Raw genomic sequence first — 17,490 nt, 5'->3', positions numbered from 1 at the left:
ATTTTCGAGGTTTTTCTCTTTTGACATTGTTTTGTTGTTATTTTTGAAAACAAAAGAAAGATATTTTTTAATAAACAAACAAAAAGTAAAAAAAAAAAAATTATTGAATAGGACTTTGATTTTTGTATTTTGAGTCTCTTCTTTTTCATTATTATCTTTCTTTGTCCGTCATAATTTTTCATTTAAAAATGACTCGTTACTTTGCCTTTTTTTCTCTATATCCTTTGAACTAAAAATCAAAAATGAAAACAAAACGATTTGTTTTTAGAATAATTTCATAAAGTTTTACATTTTGTTTGTTATGCACTAAATTGTCTTAATAAAAAATAATTTTTCTGTGTATGTGTGTGTTTTTCTTTTTAAATTTGTTTGTATTTCATCTTATTAGTTAGCTTTAGATAAGATATTGCGCAGATAGTTTGATTCTTTACTTCTAAATAAGGAAAGAAGAAATAAAAGTGTTGTGTTGTATTGCATTTTATATCATCATTATTGGATATAATTTGAGGTGATGCGATCGAACCACGCACATACAAATTGTGGATGTATTGATGCGAAATGAACGTCCATTCAATGTGCACACTCGGACAACAATGATGATCGCCCTCCCCTCATTTATAGCGTATATATATATATAATTGCATTATCAATGTTGATTTTCGCCTTTATTTTGCCTAAATTAAATATTTACTCATTTATTTAATTTTTTTTTAAATTTGCTTTTTGTTTCTCTTTGCATTGTGTGTATGTTTCATTTTTTTTCTTACTTATTATGTTTTTCATAGTTAGCATCATTTTAATTACTACTTTTGTAAATCATCACCAGCAGCCTCAGACGTGGAAAAATATTCTCTTTTCTTCTTTGCATACATTTTGAACTGGTAAAAATGAGATACAACAAAAGCATTCGTGACTATTCGAAAGGAAAGAAAAACAAAAACAATAATAACTAATATAGAAAAGGAAATTTTTTTAACGAAAAAAAAAATAAAATAAAAATAAAACACGATGCTTACAGCACACTATAGTTTATGTTATTGGGATTGACTCAATTCATACGTGTGTGTGTGCATATTCCCTTGTTTTTATTTCATAAGTTTATGCTTAGTGTGATTTTCATGTCTTTTCGCAGTTGAAATTGCATTTTTTTTTTAATTATGTTTTATCATACTTTGTATGAACATTGTCTATCTTTCATCGAAACAATTTTTTGAATCAAATGATTTATATTAATAAAATAATTAAAATTGCTTTTTTCAGATTTTTTTTTTGTTTGTTTTTTGAATTCCAATGTGCCTGGAATTGTTGTTCTCTCCCAATTTTCGGTTTGTTCCATAGAAAATAAAAAGTGCATACAAAATGTCACCTTTTTTCAACAAATAAATTCCGTTCTTTTTTCTTGACTTTTCCTTTCCTTCATTCCATTGTATTTATATCTTTTCCGCTAAATTTCTGTGTTTTGAAACATTTAACCATAAAAATTTAATTCAACGTCTATTTGTTTGATGATCGGTTTTTGTCACCGTTTTGAATGTTTTTTTTTGTTTGTTTGTTTGTTTTGTAAATCGATACGGGGTTAATTTCTTTTTACATCCATGAATTGGTTCCATATTGTTGATCATAATTCGAGCCGATGAGTTCAAAGTTGCTTGTGTCCAAATTTGAATTATTTCCCAGTAGCTCCAAATTGGTTAGAATATTACCTATGCTGTTATATGAATTGGCAGCACTTGTGGCCGTGCTCACTGAACTCTGTTGTTGCTGCTGCTGCTGCTGCTGTTGCTGCTGCTGTTGCTGTTGTTGTTGTTCATGTTGTTGTTTTGCAATATTTGGATCGATTGCTTTCGGCGCATAGTCCAATTGTGCGGATTCACTTGGCCACATATTTTGGTATGGATATTGTGGCTGCATTTTTGCTGTATCATTTGTGACGGTCGCTTGTGTTGGTGTTTTACTAAATTTCGGCATTTCCGGTCTCATCGGTACACCATATTGAGCTGATTGATTTTCTACCAATGTTGGATTTAAATTATTCCATCCGGTATCCAAATTGTGTGCCTGCATATGATCGTATTGAGCATGAGTATTTGCATCATAGTACGAATATTTTGCTGCCGGTGGTTTGTGATCGGCAGCTTGTTGTGGAACGGCCGGATGCGTTGGTTGCATTTGTTGATGCGGCGTATGTTGACTACTTGGTGAATGATTTGTTTGAGATTCGGCTGCCGAATTATAAGACACATCATAACAATTCTGTGGCATTCCCATTACATTTGCGTGACGCGGTTGTTGTTGTTGTTGTTGTTGTTGCTGCTGCTGCTGCTGTTGTTGTTGTTGTTGTTGTTGTTGTTGCTGCTGCTGTTGTTGCGTTTGCATTTGCCTAGATGATGGCGCCAGGTGATTTGAGTAGTGATATTGACTTGGGTATCGATAATGATTCTGAAAAAAAAAAAACAATAAAATATTAAGAAAAGACATTTTAAGAATAGGCAATTCAGAACGAAATATGGGTAAAAAGAGAAAGCCAACTTTTTCTGCAAACGATATGGTTCTTTTTTATCAATTGCCATAATTTTTTTATCAAGAATGATTTACTTGTTGTTGTGGCTGCTGTTGGATATGATGTGGAGGTTGAGTTTGTTGATATTGCTGAGAAGCATTGGAAGCACTCTGACGATATTTTAGTGGTTGTTGCTGTGCATACTGTGATTGTAGCACATTTGGATGATGATTGGTTACTGTTTGCGTGTGATAGGCCTCTTGATATGCTTGTGGTAAATGTGGTTGCATGTGATAGGCGCCGCTTTGCACATACGGGAGACTATGATGGATTTTATTCGCGTCACTTGTTTGATTCGAAGGCGTAGCCTGATGGTATTCATTGTTCGGCTTTTGTTGTGATTGGTATTGCTGTTTTAAAGATAGAAATTATCAATTTTACTTTCACTCAAAACATATTTCAAAACAAAAAAAAAAAAAAAATCGTATAAATGCCGAAAGATACCCATTTTAAATATTATTCTAACGAGAAAATCATCGAGAAAAAAAACATATTACAAAGTTCATGTGATGTACAATTGTTCCACGTTTTTTATGTATTATTTTGATTTTATGTACGTATATGTATGCAGATAATAAAACATTGTCGGTTTTTTTCTCTCGTTTATAAATGGGTTCATGTTTATTTCTATAGCTTCTATTTTCCTAGCTTCCCATTTAAATTCTTTCAATTGCTTATCAAAAAACGATAATGCATTTATTATCAGAGTGCATTTTATGTGCGTGTGTGTGTGCGTGCACTGTGATTTAGCTCTTGTTCTCAATTTTGAAACTAGATTGATCAATCAAACTTGCTCTATTTGAAGTGTGCTCGCACACACACACACACACAATATGGAGATTGAAAATTGTATTCTATTCTCGCCACTAATGCATCCTTAATTATATTTTTGCATGCAATTTAAACGAAATGCGAATAATACATATGCAGCGCGCGTGCACCATAAAGATAAGTGGAATATTGCTATGGCATTTACCTGAAGTTGTTGTTGATGCGATGTCACATCATGCTGATTTTGTTGACTTCTTGGATTATGAACATGGTGCTGCTGAATACATGAAACCGCAAAAATAACAGCAATCGCCACAAGAACAATGAAACAAAAAAGCGTAAAGAAAAAAATTGAAATTGAAATTTTGAAGCGAATACGAATTTTTTATTCGATTTTTTTTTTGTTCTTTTTCAAATGGGCAATGAGATGGACACTTACATTTGGCGGTTGCTCAAAGTATTGGTAGTAGTTTTGATTGGGCGTGCTTGGCGGTTGCGGTGACTGTTTAATTGGCATATAAGTTTCAACAACATGAAATGATTCAGGCATTTGAGGTTTTTGCGCGACCTGTGGCGGATAATTGACCACTTCATTTTGATGATTTTGCGGTGTTTCTGCTTTCTGTACGATCGGCTCTTGTGGTGCAACGGCCGATGCTTGGAACTGAATTGTTTGATTATTCTTATAGAATGGACTATCGGAAGAAAATGGTTGAAATGGTTTCTTTTGAGGCGGCGGCGGTGGTGTCATCGTTGACGAATTACTTTCATCTTTGTCGCTTGATGGATGCTTTCTTTTCGCTTTCGCTTTCGTTTCGCCAGCCGAATTGATCGTATTTGTGCTATTACTGCTGCTGCTAGTTGTTCCATGATTACGTTTTGTGTGACGCATCAAATTTGTTTTCAGTTTGAATGCTTTTGTACAAATTGTACAGGCAAATGGTCTATCCTCTGAGTGTGTTGCGATATGATTGCGATACAAATGACGATTGGTAAATTCACGTTGGCACACCTCACATATATGCACCTTTTTCTTGGTATGCTTATCATTGATGTGTTCACGTAGTGTATGCATTGTTGCATAAGATCCGCCACATTGTTCACATACAAAACTCGGCGTTAAATCCTTGTGAATTTGCATGTGTCGCGTTAGATTCGATCGAGTATCAAACGATTTTTCACAATGATCACATTTATGAGATTTTGCTAGAAAAACAAAATAAAAAAAAGGAGAAAATAAAAAAAGTTCAATTAAAAATCAAACGATTCCATTTTTTTTATCCTTTTGGCATTTAGGTTCGTAATAAAAGTGTGAAAAAAAGGTCAATAGTTACTCACTGGTATGATGAACTCGTTTGATGTGCTGCTGGAGCATTGCTTCGTCTGTAAAGCTTTTCCCACAATACTCGCAAACTCTTGAACCATCCGTATGGCCCATCGTTTGTAAATGATCTTTGTACGCTTTAATCGATGTAAATTTTTCGCCACACCGTTTGCACACCGATTTTACGATTGGCTCTTTTTCATGTGTTTTTACATGGGCTAAATACTGTTGATTTCTCGACATTGAATCACCGCACGTCTCACACACATGTGGATACTGTTTTGAATGATATTGTCGATTGTGTCGAACACGATCTTCAATCGTTGTTCCATAATTTTCACCGCAATCGAAACAATAGCCCGGATGAAATTTGTAGTGCACTGCGAGCGTTTTTCTTTTGTTGTAGCTGCAAATATATAAAGAGAAAGAGAAGATAAAATCTGGTCAAAAATCAAAGAAAGAAGGCATCGAACAAAAAAAACGAAAACAAAAACAAGAAAATTGTGAATAAAATGAAAATGTTACTTACACTTTTGGACATTGAAAACAGGTGTAGAGTTTTGTTTTTCGTACCGGTTTCGGTTTGACTTTGGTCGGATCGTTTTCTTCGACCGTTTCCAACGGATCGACCTGATGATTGACTGATTCGGCGCTCATGCCTGTTTGATTATTTGGCGTTGTCGGAATTTCGTCGTCAACGTCATTTAGACTCAATTCACGATCGCTGTCGATTTCGATGCTCTCGTCAACAATTTCGGTAAGTGTAGCTTCCGTAGTATTAAAAGCAGTTGTTGTTGTTGTTGAGGGTGCGTCGCCCAACATTCTTTGCTGTTTCACCAGCAATTTCCCATCAATCCAATGTTCGGATATAAAATCGTTAAAAATCGATTTTAAAAAATTTCGACTAAGCCCAAATAATTTATGCACATTTAATTCGTATCGACTGTTTTCGTTTAGTAAATGTTGGACGATGTTTATTTTGCGTTGTTCGCGCGATAACACTACCGATTTGCTGTTGTCGCTGGTGCTGCTGCCGCTGCTGCCGCCGTCACTGCCGCCGCCGCTACTGCTGTGGTGATGGTGTTCGTTGTCGTCTTTATTGCTGTTACGCTTTTGTATGACTGGTATCAATGCTTGATTACCAAATGCACCGGAATTTGCTAAATCATCAAGTTGAATGTGGAATTGTTCTTCAAAATCTTGACTATTTTCATCATAATCGTCTGTATCGGTCGGTGGTGATTTTTTCTCAATTACATCAGCCACAAGCCACTGTTCAACATCCGTATTTTGACCGAATGTATAGCCTCTGCTCGAATTACGCGATTTACTAAAGTGCTCTTTTGTACTTGCTTTCAGGGTTGTAATTAGAAATGTGATGGCCGCTACTTTATCTTGTTCGGATAATTGATTCAGAAATTTGATTAATGCAAATACCTAAATTTAGCACCCAAGTACAAAATGGCATGTCATTTTGTGGTATGTGTTCAAATATATATATGTATGCACATGAACAAAATACACGACACAAATTATTTGGTATTTGTTTTATTTTATTTTTTATTTGACGATTGAAAGAGGGGCCATCGACGAAAACAACAACACAAAAAAAATTAAATCAAATCCAATTTCAACCACGACGTCGAAATAGTGACGAAAATTTGATTACGATCGATACAGTTACATTTAGTGTGCGATAATGATTACGATTGATTAGTAAAGAAGAACGAACAATGTGGCACATTAACCGTTTTCATAGTCGATATAGCAATCGTAAGAAGCAGAGTGAACACACCAGCACCATAATCAGCAACAAAGATGACGGATGAGATTTTTTTTTTGTTTCAAGAAACGAATATCACGAGCGAGGAAAAAAAACGGAAGAAATGAATATATTAGATACACAATACATAGTATTCACAAAAATCTAGTGGAATTATTTAATTAAATATTGTTTAGACATTTGTTCTATTTCGGTTTCAACAAGACAATATGAAATTTGAAAAACGAATCCACTCACTCGACAACGGCAACTATATATACATATACATATATTTTCTATGAATCTCTCGATAATTTAATTTTTTTTATATATTCTACTAATTCTAGTGTCTTTTGTTTTGGGCCGTTTTTGCACTGAACATTTACACACAATATTATCGTATTGTCGCTACGCGATGTGTTTTCTACGTTACTAAAAATTTTCGTTGTAAATTAATTTCAAAAAAAAAAAAAAAAGAAATAATATAAGCGAAAAAGAAAAAGAAATACACCGATAGCCAGAGCAAGTAAAAAAATAAATAAATATAGCGTTTGTACATAACACAAGGAGAGATAATAGTGAAAAGGAAGATACACACATTCTCTATCTCTCTGTACATGTACACAGTAAAGTAAAAAAAAGAAGAATGAAGAAAAAAAAAACAACAAATATAATTTTTGTATTGCATATAGAGTGAATTCACTCCCAGTGAATACTCTACCAGCTCACAGAGCCATAGAGCCGAGTAGAGCAAAGCGAAGCAGCAGCGAAAAACCGAAATATATGAGAGAGCTCGAATATATTACGAGTTACGAGTTTACGAAGAATTACGAATACGAGAAAATAAACGCATACACACTTACACCTAACACACTTATTTTCAATATAAAATAATAGTAGTTCATGAAACATAGCATTTGTAGCATACCATTAATTTAAAATTTTCTAATGTTACAATTGCATCCATTTTCTTTCTCTTCTCTCTTCAATATCGTCGAAACGGTTGTTTTGGAGCGATGTGAACGATGAACGAGGAGAGTAGTATATGCGCGCTAGATATAGCCGTATAATAATGTACGGTTTGGTTTATTTATATTTTTTTTCGTATTTTTCGTTCGAGCCGTTGTTGTTTGTTGGTTGTTGATGTTGTTGTTGTTGTTTCTGTTGTTATTCATAATAATAGGATGATATAGTACTTGCACACATATTTATTGTTGTGTCTTCAAACTCGTATGCACACATATTGAATTTTCTAATCGTTAAATAATTTTTTTTTTCTTCTTCTTTTATTTTCGTTTTCTTTTATTGTGCTGTTTTCTTCATTTTCCTGTGTGCTCTGTGTCAACGCCGCCGCCACCACCGCTACACCGCGCGCGCTCTTTTTTCTTCTTTCTTTGCTGCCTTCACTTCTACTTCTTCTTCTTCTTCGTTTTCGTTTGGTGGTGGTGCTGTTGCCGCTGCCGCTTGTTTTCTTCTTTTTCCTTCGCGTATTGTGTGTGTACTATGTGTATATTAATTTTGCAGCGAGTAGTCTCTTCTTTCTTCTTTTCTTTCGCTCTCTGAACCTTATGTTTCGTGTATGTTTCTATGTATGTGTGCGTGTGTGTTTGCTGTTGTTGTTTTCTTTTCGTTTATTTTTCTTTTATTAATTTGTGTGTTCTTCTTTTCCTTTTTGATATTATATTTTTCGTCTTATTCACGAAGTCTCGGCGTTGTAGTTCACAAACTCACGGCATATGTGAATACATAACATGTATGACGGAATACATGTACACACACAGACACATGCTCATCTCTTTCAGATCTTTTTCGTATGTAATCAAATCAGGCACACATTGAAACGTCGTTGTCGCCGTTGCCGCCGTCGTCGTCGTTGTTGTGTGTGCTTTAAAATCTCTGTATTCACTATAGCTTATGCTTGACGTACGCTTATTTGCGTTGTTGTTGGCCGCTGCTGCTGCCTGTCGATTGCTTCTAGTAGTTTTGGTTAAATTCTTTTATTTTATTCCTTAATAATTATTCTTTTTGCTTATTTTCACTTTAATTTGTTACTTGAGTCTTTACTCTTCTCCACTATTGGTTATCTTGTGCTTTCAAGATTTCATTGTTTTTTCTTCAGCTTTCATTCTAATCATTGATCACACCATATAGTATTATTGGTAAATTTTCATGCAAAAGCAATTCTTTTTCTTCGAATCAATTTGTTTGTTTGTTTGTTTAGCTTTGATCGGAATTTGTTCATGTGTTTTGTTTGTGGTATCTGTTCAACAATATTTTATAGAACAAAATTCTCTTACTGTCACATATTTAAGTAAACATTAAGAAAACAGAAAATAAGACCATATTTACGGTAGTGAATTGAGCTTCGTTAAAGCACATTGAGAGCACACAATTGTGTGGAATGATTCATTTGAATTTTTATCCGTTTTATGTAGTGCATTGCATTTATGTGTGCCAAGCAATAGGAAGAGAGAGATAAAGAGAGCTTTTTGCAATCCAACTGAATTCAAATTCAAATTTAAAATTTGGAAATGCGCGTTGTCAGATCGGTTTTTCACCGTAATTTGAATTGCATGCACATGAAATTTATGTTCATAACAATATGAATTTCGAAAGAAGAAGAAGCAAAAAAAATTCAACAGCAATAACAAACGAAAAATTCAAAAAAATGCATGGAATTGTATTACGAATTGAATAGTATGCATGTATTATATGGAATACACACAACATAATTAGTTAATTACAATTCTAATTTATTTATATTGTGTGCGTTTTTCCTCGTATTGCTCGACAAGAGCAATAAAATGAAATTAATAGAAAAAAAACATACACACACACAATAATGATAATAACAATAATAATAGTAGAGTGTAATAATGAAATGCGCTCAACATTCATAAAAAGCACAACAATATAAACACTTTATCGTGTGTCTAATATATATTCATAGAGGGAGAGAGAGAGACTGAGACAGAGACACGTTCAGTCGCAGCAGCAGCAGAAGCAAATTCTCAATATATCGCATTCAATGAGCGAATAATATTCGCGGTCTTTGCAACTAAACAAACACACACGCACTCACTTCACTCGTTCATTGCTTCACAAACAAACAAAACCAAATGTATCCCGTGCACAATTTCTTTTTCGCTCAATTCATCTCACAGACAATTCCACACGAAATCTTGCCGAGAAATTTCATTTCTCAAATAATATCGATTTGCGAGAATCTTATTATGACACTAAATGGTAAAACCACAACACTGCCCCCCCATCAATGAGTGTTGACGGTGTTTCAAAATGACGGAAACAATGGAATCAACGCTTAAATGCACATTTTGAACATTGAACTAAGGATGAAATCGGTGCAAAGAGATTGGGAGGGGTCATTTCTTGCCGACAAAACACAACACCATGCAATTGCAATGAATCTTTTGATCGGTTTGGAAATTTCATTGACTTTGCTGTGGTATACCTTCAGGACAAACAGGCACCTGTAACGGTAGCCAAAAGTAAATACATCGTTTTTATCTCGCGGCAAAAGATTTCGCATGGAATTACCAATTGCTTGTATTTTTTTTACTTATTTAGTTTAATTCACTTTATTAAAACACTGCGTTATAGTTTTGTTTTTCTCTGTACGCTCTGCTTTCTCGGTGTCTCGATGTTATTACTTTAAGATTTTTTTTTCACTTCGTGAATTTGTATATATCTTGATGAAAAAAAAAAACGTTGTGCTTTTCTTCCTTCTTCATTCAGTTGTTGCCATGAATATGACTTGTTTTTCCTCAATTTCTTCACACAAATGGATGCACTTAATTTAAAATTCGAGTATCACTCAGAGAATATAAAACTATTTGTATCCAACTGAAGACGATCACAACGCATGAATATTGTTTTTGTATAAACAAAAACTGAACACCAACACCAATCTTGTTGGCATACGCAAATAATTCGATAATTGCAACAATATTCGTTGCTATCTTTTATCGAGGGGGGATCAATTAAAAATTTAATCCAAATATTCGCAGTACAAGCACGCACAACTCGGTTTTCTCTATTCTTGATATTTTGTTGGTGATGTTCGTTTTTAGCACATAAGGATTTTCATAAATCGTATTTTGTGTCACAAAACTTTATCTTTTTACACAGAATTTTCGGTTATTGATCATTTACCATACACTATACAAACACTATGGTCGTTTTCATTCACTTCAATGTTTCGAATGAATGTTTTCCATTGAAGGATTTCGAAGTTTTTCCCGTTTCTTTAAACAAGCTGGTTGGTTAAATGATGATGATGATGATGATTATACTTCTGATGAAATATTATCAGACTAATTTACGCACTTATACACACCGACGATCGTATATTTGAAAAAAACTCAAACTCAAATAAACATCTGAACTGAACAAAATAAAATACAAATTAAGACGAAAACAGCGACACAAACGGAAAAAAATGTGTGTAATAATTTCTAGTGATACATTTGAGTCTCGTCTCTCCGCACACTGTGCACTTAACTAGAACTAGCGTGTATCTCGCGTATTTTTATTTTTTTTTACTTCTCGTTCGTTCGTTCGTTTTTTTATTCACTTCGTTTGAATTTTTTTCATATTAATTTTCCTTTTATGCATGTGTATGTCTTGCCAATGCTTGTGCTACTATTTTATTTTGAATGAAAGAGAGAGACTCGAACACATATATTCATTTGCGTTGGATCACGGATCATGGTGTAGATGTATGCGTGTATTGAGAGCAAGAGACAAACACCGAGGGAACGAGCGAGAGAGAGAGAGAGAGAGAAAGACATGAGATGTGAGTGTATGCATATATAATACGCGCGCGGACATAGTCGAATTTTTATTTTCTTCTACGTATGTATTGTTTTGAACTCTCGGCTAAAAAGAAAAATCATACACACATTTTTCTTCTTCGTTTTCTTATATTATCCATTTGGCTCGGCTACTCTTACACACATAAATACAAACACACATACACACACATCTAAAGAGTAAAACAAGCGCGCTAACATACACACACGCATACGTTGTAAGACATAGAATCAGTCAACGCCAATATATATGTAATATATATACGTTTATATATATAAATGTGTGTATTGATTGCACAAACTTTATTTTTTTTTCTCTTTATTTCCATCGTGCTGTGTACATCATAGTGCTTGTGCTACATATAATGTGTAATGTAAAGAGCGGCAGCGACTGAAGGAAAGGAAAAGACATATCACGAATCGAACCATGTAATAAAAGGAGCGAACGGTTCAAAACGAACAATGGCCAATTTAAATGCGTTGCAACCGAATGTATTTAGATCATTGAAAATCATGTATTGTATATACATTGATAATGATTGTTGCGAGAATGTATAAGCGAGATAAATAGTGAGAAAGACAAAGAAAATTGTAGATAAATAGATGGAAAAGGAATGTAGATGATTGAAATGGAGATAAAATGAATGAGTGAGAGACAGAATGGAATAGCGCATGCATAAGAAATCTTTTATTCGGCACGGAATACGGCGTTGAAAAGTAAATTGAACTGTCAGTCGACTGATTCAATACAACAAAACAAGAATTGCAAGCTTACACAATCTTGGTGCTCTCTTTCTCTCTTACATATGAGACACATACACACTTGCACACTAATATCGCGCTCGACTAATTTTTCGTATTTCGTTCATTCTTCTACATAAGCGCACACATATGTATGGACAGGCGAACAAACAACTCCGACTCAAATCTATGTCTATTTATTTTGAATGACGACCGCTGAATAGAACTCGAAGCTTCCGATCGAAGGTTCGAGCGAAGTGGCTAGTGCAGAGAAAAAAGAAGAATACATTGTCTGTGCATGTATGTCTCTCTGTTTGGCATACGCACACACAGAGAGAAACACACATCATACCAGCAGCAGAAACGACGACGACGACGACGGTGGACACAAGCGATAAATTTCCACTCTATATACAACGGCGTACACATAATACATAGAATCTAATTTATTAGATTTAGCTGTGATGGTATGAGGTTTCAATGCACAAATATTCGTTGCAACCAATAAAAGCTGGAAAAGTCGTTCTAAACTGTAATACCGCTGTCGAATTGAATGCACAAGAATATCAACTGCATTATATGAGCCATAATTCAGACTTAAAAAAACACATAACATTTACGAATAAGAATAAGAACTGCAAACAAGATAAATTCAGAATGATATGCAATTATCATGAAGACGAAACAAAACAAAACAAAACCAAAAAAAATGTGTTTTCACGTGATATTTAATAAAACTTTGCCATTTTTAACGTCTCATTTTTCCCATATATCACTGTCGCATATTATGTAGTAGTATGAATACTATTATGTATCCTCGATATTGTTCTTTTCTCGTTTAGTTTGTGTGGGAGTGTGTAAAATTAACCAGCAGCATCGGATTCCAATAAAAGGAGACAGAGGGAGAACGCACCAAACTCAATTCACATCACGAAAAGCAACAACCAAATGGAAAGTTGTGCAAGAATCGTTGTGTGTATGCGGTTTGTACGTTGGTGCTTGTATGCGTTGGCCATTCTTTAAGAAAAATCCTAATGCTTGCACGCTAATGTGCTTCGTTTGCATTGGAGTGCGAGCTCACGTTTTGGGGCGAGAAAGCGATTGAATGCAAAACTCTGTTTCGCATATGTAGTTGTGTATAAAATTCTATACATATTAGATTAGCGCTTTCCGCTTCCCATGATTTATTATTGCATACCTCATATACTTTTTAGCCCGACACATATACGGACACAAACAAATGAACGCATACACAAACTCATCGCTGGCTTGATTTTGCGAAATGCGATAGAAACAAAATTCTCTTCGTGCATTAAAAAAACAACAACAACAACTGAGACAAGAAAATTGTATATATTGTAAGATTTACGCAGCAGTTTCTCTCTATCTCTCTTACTCAAAGTTGTCGGCATGGAATTTGAATTAAATACATGCATATGCAAAACAGAACAGCGTCAGAGAAAATTAGATTTTTCTTTCAGAATAAACATCATAATAAATGGACTTTTTTGTCTATTTGAAGAACAACATCAGACAAAAAAAAAACGTTTCCTTGCGCGCTAGCTAGATAATATTTAGTTTCGGCTTAAGGGTTAAGGATTAGAGGTGAACATCAAAATATAATGATAAGTTATCAATTGAAGCATTTTATTTTACTTTGAGTTGCTATGTATTTAATGCTTCGATCAATCTGATACATAGACACATATACACACATTTTTGTTTCGGCATTTTCGTGATTGGTGATCAATATCGTGCCGTTGAGAAAACCGATTTTCAAACACGGCTCGAAGCGATTCGTTGCCGATCGCTTCCGCGCAGTTATATGTACGGTGCTCGTTTGCGTATATTTTTCGTTAACATGTTTGGTGAAAAATGTTGTTGTTGTTGATGTACAGCGCATCATACCTCTACTTTAAATGCGGATCTGGGGAAAAATATAATATACTCGGTACGAGTATATCTCTTGCTTTGTAAAATTGTCTTCTTCATCTTACTATGCTGATGGTGTGTGTGTGTGTTCTGTCTCTGTTTTGCACATGGACACACGCACACAAGATATATATATATATATATGCACTATTTTGCACCCATCCATATCTTTTCTCTCAATTCAACATAAAACGCAACGTAATTGTGTCGGCAAAATCGTGGTGAATAACCTAATTTAAATGACAAAATTTAATGACCATGAATACAATAGGGCAATTTTCTGTTTTCTTCATTCATTTGTCCCGGTCAATTATTTTTCCTTTCATTGAAATTTATTAGACATGCATCGTATGTATAAATGTATTTGTAATGCCATTTTTGGTATTCATCCATACTGGTATTTTGCCCTTTTTCTGTCCATCCGTTCGTCCGCAACAACTAAATTCGTGGTTATGTTATATTATTACTGTATGACATAACACACAATCATTACGTTCTTTTTTTCTCATTTCACATTTCAACAGCCGAAATTACGAGTTGAATGAATGATCGAAATTAAATTACTAAACTATGTGCACATTCTCACATTCAAAACACCGAATTTTCAACTGAATAGCAAAAAAAATATAGATGAAAATCAATTTAAGAATCTTACATAACGAAATAAAGATCATCACATGATACTAAATTCTAAAAACAAATGTGTTTTATTTTTTTTTTTAGATTTTTTCAATTGTTTATTTTTTTCGATTACTTTTTTTAAATTTTTATAACTTTATGTTGAACAATAAGTTTCGAATTATGAAAATTAATTTTCACTTGGTTATGACTCGTTCGCTCGATATTTACTTGTTCCTGTGTATGTATTCTCATTAGATTTTGTGGTTGTTCAGTGATTTTATTTTTGCGTTGAAACAACTGGCGACCAATCCCAAAATCCAAGCCATATATTCGCTAATAGGATCTTGCAACTTAACATGTCTATAATTTTACTGAATAAAAGAATTGACATTGAGTTTTATACATTGAAACTGGGGACAAGATGGATGTTGGTTTCATTTCATATCATTAAAAATTTGAAAATTAAAATAAAAAGCATTCCACTTGAATTTGATTTTTTACATACTTTGTTGGTTTTACTTAAAATTCTGGCTGTTGTTGTTTTTGTTGATGTTGTAAATACATTAAATGTGTTTCTGTTTAAGAGGTTGTTGATAGAATTTTCTCAGCGAAAATACGAAAGAAAAGAGAAATTATTTGAATGCTGCTTAAGCAGAGAATGTGCTCAAGAATTTGGTGACAATATCCTTGAGTTTAGTGTTTGTGGCATCGGTGATTTGACCATCGGCTGAGATTTGTTGAAGCATCGCCTTTTCGTTGGTCTTAATGTGTTGCAAGAATTCCTTTTCGAATTTGGTGATTTTTGATGGATCCATTTTGTCCAAGTATCCACGGACACCACAGAAGATAACAGCAACCTAGAAATTAAAAAAGATATACATAAATATACGGAGAATCGATGGGGCTAGTCACATGTATGAAATGCAAATGGAATGATTATCACATACTTGTTCTTCAATAGCCATTGGTACGTATTGTCCTTGTTTCAACAATTCGGTAAGACGAACACCACGGTTCAACAATTGTTGGGTGGCTGCATCCAAATCTGAACCGAATTGAGCGAAGGCGGCGACTTCACGATATTGGGCCAATTCCAATTTCATTGAACCGGCAACTTGTTTCATGGCTTTGGTTTGGGCAGCTGAACCGACACGTGACACAGACAAACCGACATTAATAGCTGGACGAATACCTTTGTAGAACAATTCGGTTTCCAAGAAGATTTGACCGTCAGTAATTGAGATGACATTGGTTGGAATGTAAGCTGATACATCACCAGCTTGTGTTTCAATAACTGGCAAAGCGGTCAATGAACCACCACCAAGAGCCTTTGACATTTTAGCGGCACGTTCCAATAAACGGGAGTGAAGATAGAAGACATCACCTGGATAAGCTTCACGACCTGGTGGACGACGCAACAACAATGACATTTGACGGTAGGCAACGGCTTGTTTTGACAAATCGTCATAGATGATCAAAGCGTGTTTGCCATTATCACGGAAGTATTCACCCATGGCACAACCAGAGTATGGGGCCAAGTATTGCAATGGGGCGGCATCTGATGCAGTAGCTGATACAATGATGGTATAACCAATAGCACCGCTATCAGTCAAACGTTTTACAATTTGGGCAACGGTTGATCTTTTTTGTCCGACAGCAACGTAGATACAGTACAATTTCTTTGATTCATCTTGGCCTGAATTGAAACGTTGTTGATTGATGATGGTATCGATGGCCAAAGCGGTTTTACTTTAATGAAAAATAAATAAATAATATAGAATGAAAAGAAAAATTATGAGCATCTCATTAATTGATGGTTTGACCTTTGTTATTACATATTCTGTCAATAACAATAATAATAATCAGCTGTTATGTAATAATGATATAACGGTGTTATATGATCGTCTAATGGTAAAGTTTTTTTTTCTTTTTAATTTTTATGACTTGAAAAAAACTATTATTCTCTTGATACACTTGCTGTTGATGATGAATATGAAATTAAAAGGGATAGATACTTACCCAGTCTGTCTGTCACCGATGATCAATTCACGTTGACCACGACCAATTGGCACCAATGAATCGACGGCTTTGATACCAGTTTGCATAGGTTCACGCACAGATACACGGGGAATGATACCTGGAGCTTTGGTTCCGACACGGAAACGTTGTTTTGTACCCAATGGACCTTTGCCATCAATTGGATTACCTAAGGCATCAACGACACGGCCCAAAATTTGGTCACCAACTGGTACATCGACAATGGCACCAGTACGCTTGACAATATCACCTTCCTTGATATATCTATCGTTACCGAAGACGACGATACCAACATTGTCGGTTTCCAAATTCAATGCCATACCCTTAAGACCCGATGAAAATTCCACCATCTCGTCGGCTTGAATGTTATTCAAACCATATACACGAGCAATACCATCACCAATGCTCAATACACGGCCAGTTTCTTCCAAATCGGCCTTTGGTGCAGCACCAAGGATGCGTTCCTCCAAAATAGATGAGATTTCGGCGGCACGTTGATTGCATGATACGTGGAATTTGCGTGCAGCAATTCCGGCAGCTGGAGATGCGGATTTAATGGCAACTTGTCCAGTTGTTTTTGGCACTTGGCGTGCCAAAATTGTGGCCATTCGTGTCAATGCAGACATGATTTTTTTTTATTTTATGTTAAAAAATGTTCTTGAGTTATATAACCGTACCACACACTTCTAGCGAAGGAAAAAAAGATGGTGGATTGTATGTCGAAAATTGAGTTGTGTAACTATCACCGACTTCGCGAACAATGACAGCTTCTCAAGTGAAAAAACTCACAAGGTATGTGAAAAATTATGAGCTGATACGCGACAGCAGCGCTCATTCACAATGTTCTTGATTATGTATTCAACATGCGGTGTTCAATGACATATCATACTATCGATGCGATTTATTTAAT

At 34.8% G+C, this 17,490-nt stretch overlaps 2 protein-coding genes across 7 annotated transcripts; both read right to left on the bottom strand.

Moving 5' to 3' along the window:
* Positions 1 to 1,025: 1,025 nt before the first annotated feature.
* Positions 1,026 to 11,072, bottom strand: LOC116336682. 6 transcript variants are annotated; one of them, XM_031760712.1, is made up of 8 exons: positions 9,998 to 11,072; positions 7,346 to 8,544; positions 5,185 to 6,092; positions 4,670 to 5,061; positions 3,771 to 4,537; positions 3,537 to 3,605; positions 2,596 to 2,910; positions 1,026 to 2,439 (listed from the first exon to the last, which is right to left on the bottom strand). In XM_031760712.1, exons 2-8 carry the CDS (start codon positions 7,382 to 7,384, stop codon positions 1,588 to 1,590), a joined length of 3,342 nt encoding a protein of 1,113 aa, XP_031616572.1. In that variant the 5' UTR covers positions 7,385 to 8,544; positions 9,998 to 11,072; the 3' UTR covers positions 1,026 to 1,587. The 6 variants fall into 6 exon arrangements, with proteins under 6 accessions (XP_031616572.1, XP_031616566.1, XP_031616568.1 ...); XM_031760706.1 differs by having other exon boundaries at positions 3,537 to 3,608; positions 9,998 to 11,071; XM_031760708.1 differs by having other exon boundaries at positions 3,537 to 3,608; positions 10,016 to 11,071.
* Positions 11,073 to 14,823: 3,751 nt separating this feature from the next.
* LOC116352040 (ATP synthase subunit alpha, mitochondrial) lies at positions 14,824 to 17,377 on the bottom strand. The gene is made up of 4 exons (XM_031784250.1): positions 16,563 to 17,377; positions 15,491 to 16,292; positions 15,049 to 15,400; positions 14,824 to 14,914 (listed from the first exon to the last, which is right to left on the bottom strand). Exons 1-3 carry the CDS (start codon positions 17,204 to 17,206, stop codon positions 15,191 to 15,193), a joined length of 1,656 nt encoding a protein of 551 aa, XP_031640110.1. The 5' UTR covers positions 17,207 to 17,377; the 3' UTR covers positions 14,824 to 14,914; positions 15,049 to 15,190.
* Between the last annotated feature and the right edge of the window lie 113 nt (positions 17,378 to 17,490).

Source organism: Contarinia nasturtii, unplaced genomic scaffold, assembly GCF_009176525.2.
Source record: "Contarinia nasturtii isolate CC-2019 unplaced genomic scaffold, AAFC_CNas_1.1 Cnas_scaffold_187, whole genome shotgun sequence".
In the NCBI taxonomy this organism is placed as follows: Eukaryota; Metazoa; Arthropoda; class Insecta; order Diptera; family Cecidomyiidae; genus Contarinia; species Contarinia nasturtii.
Note: the sequence above shows the minus strand (reverse complement) of the source record. Positions and strands in the feature narration are given on the sequence as shown.

Bases quoted from the DNA above. Each gene is read 5' to 3' on its own strand.
- LOC116336682 (XM_031760706.1), bottom strand. From the start codon at position 7,384: ATGGATGCAATTGTAACATTAGAAAATTTTAAATTAATG. The intron at 4,538-4,669 runs GTGAGTAACTAT...TTGTTTTTCTAG, and splicing joins CAAACGAGTTCATCATACCA to CAAAATCTCATAAATGTGAT. The intron at 2,911-3,536 runs GTAAATGCCATA...TCTTTAAAACAG, and splicing joins CGCATCAACAACAACTTCAG to CAATACCAATCACAACAAAA.
- LOC116352040 (XM_031784250.1), bottom strand. From the start codon at position 17,206: ATGTCTGCATTGACACGAATGGCCACAATTTTGGCACGCCAAGTGCCA. The intron at 16,293-16,562 runs GTAAGTATCTAT...TTTTCATTAAAG, and splicing joins ATCGGTGACAGACAGACTGG to TAAAACCGCTTTGGCCATCG. The intron at 15,401-15,490 runs GTATGTGATAAT...TTTAATTTCTAG, and splicing joins CAATGGCTATTGAAGAACAA to GTTGCTGTTATCTTCTGTGG.